General features: G+C 36.7%; 1 protein-coding gene across 1 annotated transcript in view; it reads left to right on the forward strand.

The window, feature by feature from the left end:
* The window catches only part of LOC107676875 (B-cell CLL/lymphoma 9 protein-like), a 51,838-nt gene that overhangs the window by 28,185 nt on the left and 11,532 nt on the right, over positions 1 to 12,121 (forward strand). The window contains exons 4-5 of the mRNA XM_016471600.1: positions 6,915 to 7,303; positions 10,496 to 10,830. Of these exons, the coding sequence (XP_016327086.1) occupies positions 6,972 to 7,303; positions 10,496 to 10,830 (667 nt within the window). The 5' untranslated portion in view covers positions 6,915 to 6,971. The remainder of the gene's footprint in view (positions 1 to 6,914; positions 7,304 to 10,495; positions 10,831 to 12,121) is intronic.

Below are 12,121 nucleotides of genomic sequence, written 5' to 3' on the forward strand. Positions count from 1 at the left end.
AATGTGTTTTTTGAACCTTAAACCGCATAAACACATTTCATTACACCAAATACACAACATAATGTTCTTTTTAGAAGCATCATATGACCCCTTTAAATCAGCACAGCCAGCGAAGGATCGAACGCAACTGTTTTGAACAAGCGCACCTTTTTTAACAACCAAAAAGTGGCTGTTTCGTTGTCTGTTGAGGAAGTACAGACGTTCCTCTCGTTGATAGCAGAGTATCAGATCCAGCGAAAGCGTGATGGGGCTACGCGGAATGAAAGTTTTTCAGGAGTCACGTCAATAGAGGCGGCGCAACTATAACGACGTGAATAATACCGCCCACTCTAAAGCGGTACTGAACTGCAGTGGAAACGCAAACCGAGCCGAGCCGTACCATGCCATGCCGTACTGAGCCGTACCGAGCCGAGTCGTACCACGCAGTGGAAAAGCGCCAAAAGTGGGAGAGAGAGAGAGAGACAGAGAAGGGTTTTTTTGGTATCAGCGTGTTACCCAGATACCAGTACTTTTGACATCCCTACTTGTGCATATAGTCCACTTTATTTTTAGTGGACTAAAAATAGTTAAAATAGTTAATAATAATAATAATAATAATAATAATAATAATAAATAATAATAAAATAGTTTTTTATTAAGTATAATTAAATTCTTAAAATATAGGTGTTATGGTGTGCATAGAATAGATCAGAGGTGCTCGGTGCTGCTGGAGATCTGCCCTCCCGCAGTCTTGAGCTGCGGCTGTAATTAAACGTGCACCCGAAGGAGCTAATCAGGGTCTTTGGTTCACTTACAAATTACAGTCAGGTGTGTTAGACAGATCTCTGCTAGAAGAAAAATCTGCAGGTGCAGGACTGAGTCCTTTTAGCTGATAAATAGAATGCATGAATGACTGGATGCCTAGTCGGTCTGCGACGGCTCTGCAGTTGTTTTATAATCTACAATTGACAGGCAGATCTGCTTGTTTGTGTCTTTGTCACTGCAGGCACTCGGCCAAAGCACACAGTCAGTTTAGACTTGTTTCCAATCGATTAGTTGTGCATTATAAATGGGATATGCATATGTCTGGCCTTTTTTTTTGTTTTGTTTTTTCCAAGGAATTAAGACATTTCTGTGTAACCATCTAACTCTGAGCGGTTCAGATTGATGGATTTTATGTCGACTGTTTGTTCTGGCTGCTATATCCAGCCATAAATCTTGCTAGCTGTCTCTTTAGCTGTCTTTATTTTATTAACAGAAGCTACGTCTAATAGCAATATAATACCAGTTTCATACCCTGTCTTTATTGGTAAAGACTAGGATTTGGGTACGGAAAACCACAGCTTGCATTAAACGACAATTTAAGTGCGTGCATGTGTTTGTTTATTTTTTCCAGCCAAAGGCAATGGCTTTACAAGGTTATAGCAGCTCTTTTTGTCTGTGTGAGGAAAAATACGAGAAATCCTTTTCACCATGATGCCACACGCGTGTGTGTTCGGGCCCACACGTCTCCTACACATTCAGAATCCTACACACATGCACACTCTCTTTATGATTTATAAGTGGGAGTTTACAGCCCTTGAGCCATGCAAAATGGAAATGGAGTTTAGGAAGCTTTGCTTTAACTGAATATGGGTGGCAGGACCTCTGCCGTAAACAGCCCATTACACAGTTCATATAGTCATTTAAGCCTCACGGCTCTGTGGCGTCCAGCGCGGCTGTCTGTGTGCAACACGCACCTCCTGCTATTTTTCTATTTGCCTGTTTGCCTTCCTGATGATGCCCTGTAGCAGCACCGACGGCCGGCCGCATCCCGAGCGCCTTGATACTGCTGTGCCAGTTTGGAGGTAATGGATTGTGGAAATGCACAGTGAACTGCTTGATCCACTTGTGAAACTACTTGAAGCAAGCAACTTTTCTTTCTTTCTTTCTTTCTTTCTTTCTTTCTTTCTTTCTTCCTTTCTTCCTTCCTTCCTTCCTTCCTTCCTTCCTTCCTTCCCTCCTTCCTTCCTTCCTTCCTTACTTCCTTACTTCCTTCCTTCCTTCCTTCCTTCTCTCCTTCCTTCCTTCTCTTCCTCTTTCTCCAGCCTTTTGACAATATAGCATATGTTCACCAATAATACATAGAAAAAATATCTAGGTACTTTTTATTTTATTTTTCAAATTTTTTTTCTTCAAATTTTTTTTTTTTTAAACATTATAGTGAATATTCCCAGTCTTTTCTTTTTCTCTGCCTCCAGCCTTTGCAAATATATCTATATGATGCCTAATAATAATAATACATAGAAAAAGATGTATGCAGGTACTTTTTGCTTTTATTTATTAAAACATTAGCCCATTTTATTTTATGTTTTTTTATTTTCAAAACATTAGTGTGAATATTTCCAGTGTTTTCTTTCTCTACCTCCAGACTTTTAAAATATATCTCTGTTTACTAATAATTATACATTAAAAAATATATATGTAGGTACTTTTTGCTTTTATTTATTGAAACAATAACACATTTTGTTTTAATTGTTTTGTTTTGTGTTTTTTGTTTTGCTTTGTGTTTTGTTTTGTTTTGAATATTCCCAGCCTGCATTGTTGAAGCTGTGGTTTTCATAGTTATTTGATATTTCTTATTAATTTAAATTGGTGTATTAATATGTATTTATTTCCTCAGTCTATCTTAGATCTCACTGGATATCTTGTCACACTGGCCACTGTTTTCACATTTTTCTTGTTCCCACTCACTCAAGGCTGGACAGGAAGTGTAAGAGCGTTCTGGAATGTTTGTCCATTTCTGAGAAGGAAGTGGAAATGTCTGAGCTTGAATGCACGTGCATTCTCTTTCCCTTTTTATACCTTCACAAGTTCAAGACTCGTTCCAGGCTTCTTGGCTTCAGAATCGGATGTTAATTTATCTTTTTTGTTTATTTCGCTTTCAAGTCAACATGAAATCAAAATAGACAAATCATTTTGAATTTTTCGAAATTTCGAAATGCATGTTTCAAAGAAAAAACTCCAACACCAATCCATGTTGACCTTTTAATACCATTCTAGTAGATCTTGGGATTCCAGCCCTCTGTGTCATTGGAAATGTAGTAAAACTACACTATAGCTTTAAGTGCACATGCATTGTAAATCCTGGCGCAGATTGGTGTGTACGGGTGTGTTTTTGAGGCTGTTGTAGATCCAGGGCCTGTCGGTCGGGGTTGCCTTGGCAACGGTGTTTGTGGGTGTGCGTGCATGAAGAGAAATGTCTGTGGTGGGCTGGAGAAGGCTTGACGGCCATGCTGCTGCCGCTGTACGCCATTAGGAGCAGCGCACCGGCCTCTCACACTGCGAACGCTGAAATCTGAGAATGTCAGTATGCAAGTGTGGGTTCAGTAAGAGAGAGAGGGGCCATGCAAGGAAACCATGCTTTAAATGACAAAAAATGAAATGGCTGCCTCAGGAAGCACATAAAGCGAAACGAGCATGTCAACTTTTTTCTTTTTGTGATATTAAACAGATACGCTACCATTCAAAAGTTTGAGTTTGGTACAATTTTTTTTTTTAAAGAAAGAAATGAATCGTTCTATTCAAGGATTAATTAATTGAACAAAATTGACAAAAACATTTAGAATGTTAGAATTTATTTTTTAAATAAATGTGGTTGTTTTGAATATTTTTAATTCATCAAGAAATCCTGAAAATAAAATGTTTCCACAGTATTTCCAATGTTTCCAAAATATTAAGCATCACAACCGTTTTCAATATTGATGATAAGAAATATTTCTTGAGCATCAAATCAGCATATTAGAATGCTTTCTGAAGGATCATGTGACACTGAAGACTAGAGGAATGATACGAAAAATTCAGTTTTGCATCACAGGAATAAATTACATTTGAAAATATATTGAATAGAAAAGAGTTAAATAGAGTTTTTATTGTATTTTTACTCAAATAAATAGTCTGCATAAGAGACTTTATTAAAAAATATATTTTAAATAAATATATTAAATAAAAATGTATTAAAAATATTCCTTTACAAAAATATTCCATATTAAAAAAAAAATCGACCCCAAACTTTAGAGTAGTGTATTTGCTTACTTTTGCACTGTAATCAAATCAGGTAAATAAATCTAGGTAACCTGACAGGTGAAACTAAACAAAATCAGACTTATTACTTCAGAATAAACAAATATGTTAACACTTTTATAATCATTTTTAGTCAATAACATGCGTTAACACTTAACAGATTGTTAGATATGTACCTGCACGCTTGCTTTGTTGACATGAAAGGAAAGTAATGAAATGCTGCAAATCACAGTATGAAACGCAATTTGTGTTTGGAGTTTTTATTCTGCTGGTATTGTTTTAATCGTGTGCCCCGCAAGTGTGGCCAAATAATTTTTCACATTCACATGCCTTAATTTTACTTGCAATATGTGAGCAATATGCTTTGATGTTGATGTTTTAAATGTTTTAAGTTGGATTGCATTTGGGTTTAGATGGTGAAAATAGTGTAATAAACTGTGAAAAATGTACCTGAATTCATGTGATCTAAATAAGAGTTTTGAATATGGTTGTTTTTCTTATTTAATTCCGATCAGCCCTTTTTTTCTGAAACGCTTCATGAAAGCGCTTATGGGTTTAGTACAATTATATTAAATCCCCAAAATGGAGTCTTGGTGTTGAGTTAGCACTGTCTTTCAGTGCTCACTGTTGGGCCGAGAGGGAATATGCGAGATGCTTACATCATTTGAGTGTTTTGGAAGCTGTCCTGAATATTTTCTGGATGACAACGCAGTCTGACACTGCAGCTTTTTGAGAGGGTTCTCATATCTTATGAAAGCTAGATTTTGCACAAAGACAGAATCCTTCTACATGTTAACAATTTCATTTACACACGGAAGCACTAGCACACCCTGAAAGACAAACCTAATCATTCCCACTCCTGTGATTTTTGTACATTACTGTCGAGTGTAAAGAATTCTAGTCACTTGTTTATCAGTTGTTTAACAGCTGTTTCTGTTAGAGAGATCTGGGTTACAAGGTGGTACTTATTATGTGCTTCTTGTGCTCTCTTTCTACACTTTTTTTTTTTTACATTTATGATTTACTGTCGGATTTAACATCAGATTTGGACTTTGGTAAATCATATACACTACCGTTCAAAGGTTTGGGGTTGGTAAGGGTTTTCTGGAAAAAGTCTGCATTTATTTGATCAAAAATTCTGTAAAAATTAATTATTTTTATCTCAATAGTACTATTTAAAATAACTGTATTCTATTTGAATATATTTTTCAAATACAATTTATTCTTGTGATGCAAAGCAGAATTTTTAGCATCATTACTAATTTTTATCTCAATAGTACTATTTAAAATAACTGTATTCTATTTGAATATATTTTTCAAATGCAATTTATTCTTGTGATGCAAAGCAGAATTTTTAGCATCATTACTCCAGTCTTCAGTGTCACATGATCCTTCAGAAATCATTCTGATATGCTGATTTGCTGCTCAAGAAACTTATTATTATCAATGTGGAAAACTGTCGTGCTGCTTAATATTTTTGTGCAAAATATTTTTTTCTATGATTTTTTGAATGACTAGAAAGTTCAAAAGAAAAGCATTCATTTGAAATAGTAAATAAACCTATATTGTCACAAAAGATTTCTTGGTAGCACTTTATTTTACAGTTCACTCCGCATGTACATACTATGTTCTTATTATAGCAGCTACAGTAATTGGGTAATAACCAGCTACTAAACATAACCTTAATCCTTGAAGTTACCTTATACTACCCAATAAATGGTATAAATTGGAAAGTGGAACGGTTCGTACCAAGATTAGCAAGTCAAAGTATTTCAAATGTCATGAGACTGACTTTTGCTAAATGTTTCAAGATATTGTCCAGTTGGTTATTTGAACACTTAAATTTTCCACACTTGGTTCCATCCATTCCATGCTTGGATTTCTAAGTTTTCCGGTCCTATTACAGAGCCTTGCATGTTTGTTCTCCTCGCTTTAACTGTGTTAATCCACCAGCGAACTGTTTTCAGTCTATCACACGCCTCCATCCGAGATGTTACACGACCACTTGTTTTCAACAAATCGTTCTTTTGGTGGCCTTCAGTCTGACTCTTCAGTGAGTTTTGGATGATGGCCACTGCCTGGCAGATTCACAGCTCCACATTTTCTCACCTTGAACTTCACAGTGTTTTGGTGAATATGCAGTGACTTGAAATTTGCTTATATTCTTGGCGTGACTGGTATTTTTTTTATTTTTTTTGAGTAAGTTGACTTGGATGTGTTAGTAATGCTGCTTGGTTTTCATGGTGCTGTAACTCTGTGTGGATGTTCATAGCCACTTCAGGTTATTCAGACAGTTATGGAACATGTCTGCACAGGTGGACAAACAAGTAAACATGTGACTTGGAGTTAGTTGCTTCAAAGCTAATGTAGGTGTGGCAATGCAAGGAGAAAAATAGACTTTAATATACACTGCCATTTACTTACTTATTTGCAAGAAACTAGAATTTTTATTCAGCAAGGATTCATAAAATGGATCAAAAGTGACCATAAAGACTTTTATAATGTTGCAGAAGATTTACATTTCAAATAAATGCTGTTATTTTGAACGTTTTATTCTTTTAAAAAAATTCTGCAGCACTGTTTGCATACAAATAACAAATGTTTCTTGAGCAGCAAATCAGCATATTAGAATGATTTCTGAAGAATCATGGAGTAATGATGCTGAAAATTCAGCTTTGCATCACAAGAATAAATTACATTTTAAAATATATTCAAATAGAAAAGTTATTTTAAAATGTAATAATATTTCACAATATTACTGTATCTTTTAATTGAATAAATGCAGCCTTAGTGAGCATAATAGACTTATTTCAAAAACATTTTTAAAAAATCTGACTAAACTAACTGTTCTTTGCTTGTTTGTTTGTGTTTAGTGTGGCCAGGGGCTGTGAGGGCTCCTCGGGGAGACTCCAGACAAGCCCACACAGAGAATGCTGGAGGTGCAGGAGGAGAGACCAGCAGCAGCAGCCACAGCCACGGCAACCACAGCAGCTACCGGAACCACAGGAAACGCTTCGGGCAGGAAGGAGAAGGCCAAAGAACGGCAAGAGGAGGGCCAGGACTGCAGCAGCCCTGTCGCAACCCCCAATACCGGGCCCCGGAGCACCCGGGCCAAAGCTACGCCCACCACTACACACACACATACACACACCCCCAGTCCCCACCAGCACTCTACTGCTCCTGCCTCTGTCGCACTGGGACTGACGTCAATGCATTCCAGCAACCCCAAAGTGAGGAACTCTCCATCGGCTAACACTCAGAGGTGAGAGAACTGTACATGTGTACAAACTATTCCTTGAAACCAAAGTTGTATTATTTTGTACTGTTATGTGTATACATACTCTACAGTTTGAAAGAAATTTATATTTTTATTCAGCAAGGATGCATTAAATTAATCAAAAGTGACCGTAAAGACATTCATAATGTTACAAAAGATTTATGTTTCAAATAAAGGCTCTTCTTGTAAACTATTCATCAAAAATCATATAAAAATGTATCATGGTTTCTATAAAAATATTAAGCAGCTCTTTTCAACATTGGTAATAATTAGAAATATTTGTTGAGCAGCAAATCAGCATCTGAAGGATCATGTGACACTGAAGACTGGAGTAATGATCCTGAAAATTCAGCTTTGCATGGCATGAATGAGTTTCATTTGTAAATATAAACAAACTTTTTTCAAAAAAGTTTTTTTTTAAATCTTACCGACCCCAAACTTTCGAACGATAGTTTATATAGCAATACAATAAAAAATGCTGAAATTAATAATAAAAATAATTTGGTTCGTTTAGTGTGGCATGCAAAAATGTATAGAAGTGAATTCGAGACCTTTAGGAAAGATGTGGATTAACATTAATTTTAAATAATACTGGAAGCAATATTTAGCATTTTTATGTGATTTTATTTAAAGGGTTAGTTCAACCAAAAATGAAAATTCTGTCATTAATTACTCACCTTCATGTCGTTCCAAACTTGTAAGACCTTCATTCATCTTCGGAACGAGGATCATTCGTTCATTTTTTTTATGAAATCCGCAAGCTTTCTGACCCTCCATAGACATCAATGCAACTGACATGTTCAAGGCCCAGAAACGTAGTAAGGACATCGCTAAAAAAGTCCATGTGACATGAGTGGTTCAAATCTAATGTTATGAAGCTATGAGAATACTTTTTGTGTGCAAAGAAAACAAAAATAACTGCAAAAAGTATTCTCATAGCTTCATAACATTACATTTGAACCACTGTTGTCACATGGGCTATTTTAATGATGTCCTTACTACCTTTCTGGGCCTTGAACGTGTCAGTTGCATTGATGTCTATGCTGGGTCAGAAAGCTCTCGGATTTCATATAGCCAAGCTGATTTTGGAAAATGTAGTATTGCATATCCCTAATTTTAATAAATTATCGATATTGTTTTTGTTTCATCCCTAGTTTTATTTCCCTGGGTAAATGCCTTAAACAGTTTTAATGTAGTCAGACACTATTGCGGATACTATTAATTCACCACTATCTTATATTAAACCGTTCTTAACTGTATGAGGAGTAGTTGTTGTTTTAATTTCTCCCTAATGGAGATGCACCACACCAGCGAATAATTTGCTGCCCACTTAATCGCAGTTCCCATCCTCCTTATGGCCATTGAGCTGTCTCTTATAGACAGGAAACCAGTGCGAGCTGAAGTAACTGCGGCACAAGTGCAGGGCAAACTGTGCCCTAAAGGCAGCGCTGGACCTGGAAAGCTTCCAGAACCTCATTGAGCATTTGAGAAACTGACCCACTTCAGCTCAGCCAGAGCATGTACATCCCGCCCTGCTGGATGTTGGTTCCTAAATGGCTGCTCTTGCTGATTCACAGATCTGGAATTGGTTAAGGAGTCGGCAGTGGGGCTCCTGAGAGTCCTTCAGTGAACGCTATGGCCCATAGCCTAATTGCTATGGCCATAGAAACAACCCATTCTGTATATGATTGCGGCTGCTGTCCAAAGCGTTTGGATTTTCTCTGAATGCTGGAAAAAATTTTGCATTGTGCGCAGAGCTCTGAAACATGGCCATTGCCTGTGAAACCGGTACCTCACTTTTGGAAAGCAGTTTGTGCTTTCAGGCTGACATTAGGATCCATTATGGAGGCAAAATGGACAAGAATATGAGTTTTACTGCCAAACTCAAAGTTGTCCAACAATGACCAGCGCTTACCGTTGGCATGTAACTGGTTTCCCCAGTAACCAGGCGCTGTGGACACATTGCTTTGCGTATGGATGGAGGCTAGCTTGTGGGAGATCTGGTTTGACAAGTTTTGATTAAATATTAATCTGGCAGTCTGTCAACAAAGAACAGGGCTAGGACAGAAGGTCGCTGAGAGTACTGTAATTGCGTCACCGGTAGAAGTCAAGATTTCCCTCCTATTATCAAATGGCATGTTTTCAGGGTGTGGTGGCTGCAATCGGTCAGTCAGCTGCTAAGATATGACTTAGTCGTCTCCGCTTTTTTTATTCTGGCCTTCTGGTATTCTTTACCAAAGAAAGGGAAGTTAATAGGATTCCGCTGGTTTTCCACCAGCAAAGTGGAAATGGCTGAAACGTTAATTATGTTTTCTAAAACCTTGTTTTGTGTTCCTGATGTTGCAGCGTATGGAACTATTGAATAAATGCATTTTTTTGGCTTGTTTCAAGGTAATATGAATTGGATACAATCTTGCTATGGCGGTTCTACATTTATAACTCAAAATATTCAATAAAAACATAAATAGCATCCTAGCAGAATTGTTATTGTTTTTAAAGATATCAATTTTATTCAGCAAGGTTGCATTTAATTGATGCACTTGACAGTGAACATGGATCATGTGACACTGAAGATTGGAGTAAAGATGCTAAAAATGAAGCTTTGCATCACAGAAATAAATTGCATTTTAAATTTATATATTAAAAAGTTTAACTGTTCACATTTTAGAGCATTACTGTTTTCACTGTATTTTTTATTTTAAAAAAAAAGCACTTTAGTGAGCATAAGAGACTTATTTCAAAAGAATTAAGTACTGATTAAAAATCATACAGACCTGAAACCTTTGAACGGTAGTGTAAATTTGTTAAATATTTAACAAATATTAAAATGTATAAAACATTTTCAGCACAGTTTGCAATACTAATGTTCAAATTATCACGGAAAATTACACATTAAAGCTTGTAACACTTAAACACATGATAACACCATGGTACATAATAAACAAATGCATGATGTAGTGACAATAAGGCAATTAATAGGCCCCAAACTCTCTCAAATTTGGATATTATTGATGACTTTTAAAATTAAAAAATTGTTTGATTTAAAAAATATTTAGATGTTAATTTTTGTCTTTGTTCAGCAGTGCCAATGTTTTATTAGTGCTGACATCATTGATCTTGACCATCCAAACTGTGCCCTGGGTCAATCTCACCCATTTTTCCTTTCGCTTTTCTCAGCAGTCCGAAATCCAAGCAGGAGGCCATGGTGAGGTCGCCACCCGTGATGTCCCCCTCCAGCGCTGCACAGATGGACTCCAAACTGCCCAACCAGGGAAAGCAAGGGGGTGCCGGCAGCCAATCACAGCCGTCTCCTTGTGACCCCAAGTCGTTGAGTGGAAGCCACACACCCAAAGGTCCCCAAGGCCCCATAGGGAGTATGGGACTCAAAAATGGACAAGGCCTGAGTTCAGGCAATGGTGCAAAAGGCAAGATTAAAAGAGAGAGAAGCACTTCAGTGGAATCATTCGAACAAAGGGATACAGGAACGCCAAACAATGAAGGGGAACAGAAAGGTAAAATAAAATGTGATTTTGTTTGTTTTTCATATGCATTTTGAATTATGAAGCTGGTTCAGAGCTCTTACATTCATAATGTATCATTCATTAAAGGGATAATTTACCACTATGGTTTTAGATGACATCTAGTGTGGTTTTAAGCATCTCCAGTATCTTGCATTACTATATTGGTCTGGTAATTATATTGAGCGGCGTCATGATGTGCAGTTATTTTTGTATGTCTTGAATATTATGATCATCCTGTGGCACCGAGTGATACTGTTACCACCTTGCTTTGACATTGAATGGACATCAGTTTTGTGCATTAGGCCCATTCTCAGGAAACAGAGCAGTTTCTGCTTAAACATTTTTTGTCCTTTTTGTGTCATTCATTTATGCATTCCAAAAAAAAAAAAAGTTACGGCTGAACTTCCAAGTGCACTGTAACCTGCATAATGCAATGAGATTAGTGGTCAACCAAATAATTGTTGTTGTTATTATCATTATTATTTAATGGCCAAATCTTAAAGTACTGCCTCCAATGCTTAAAATGTGGTTACAGCCTTGCAAAGTACAGTAGTTTTTCATTTGTCGTCGCTAACCCTTAAGAACTTGGCTACATTATGCAGCCCTCTCACAGTTGGGAATTATTTTACTTCAAAGTTTGGTAGTATCTGGTTATTTTGTTGCTGCCTTGTAAAAAATCACATATTATAATTGGAAGAATTTACATCACATAGAGGAAAAATTTATAAACTTGATAATTATCTGTTTTGCTTGGCGGGGCAAATCCAAGTAAATCTGATAAAATACTGATCAAGAATGCAAGGTGGTCTTGTTTTTTTGTTTTTTTTTAAATATCACATGATGGTCAAAAAGATGCAACTTTCAGTAAGATGCAATGCAAAATGCATGTTAGAAATAGGCTATATAAATAGAAAGGTGCAGAATTGTTACATTGGCAATAGTAATAACTTATTTATAATGGCTAATCATATTATTTTACAATTTCTGAATTACACGCTAGACTGTAAATAGGGATGCACCGAATGTTCGGTAACCGAAATTATTATCGGCCGAATAAGCGAAAAAGACCGAATAAACTGTACCGAACAATCACGTGACGCGATCAAATAGCAACCAGCGTAGAGTGAGAGGCGCAATGCAACAAACATGTCAGCAGTGTGGAAGCATTGAAAGGGGTCATATGATGCTGCTAAAAAGAACATTATTTTGTGTATTTGGTGTAATGAAATGTGTTTATGTGGTTTAAGGTTCAAAAAACACATTATTTTCCACATACTGTACA

Source organism: Sinocyclocheilus anshuiensis, unplaced genomic scaffold, assembly GCF_001515605.1.
Source record: "Sinocyclocheilus anshuiensis isolate Anshui unplaced genomic scaffold, SAMN03320099.WGS_v1.1 scaffold2166, whole genome shotgun sequence".
Taxonomy (NCBI): domain Eukaryota; kingdom Metazoa; phylum Chordata; class Actinopteri; order Cypriniformes; family Cyprinidae; genus Sinocyclocheilus; species Sinocyclocheilus anshuiensis.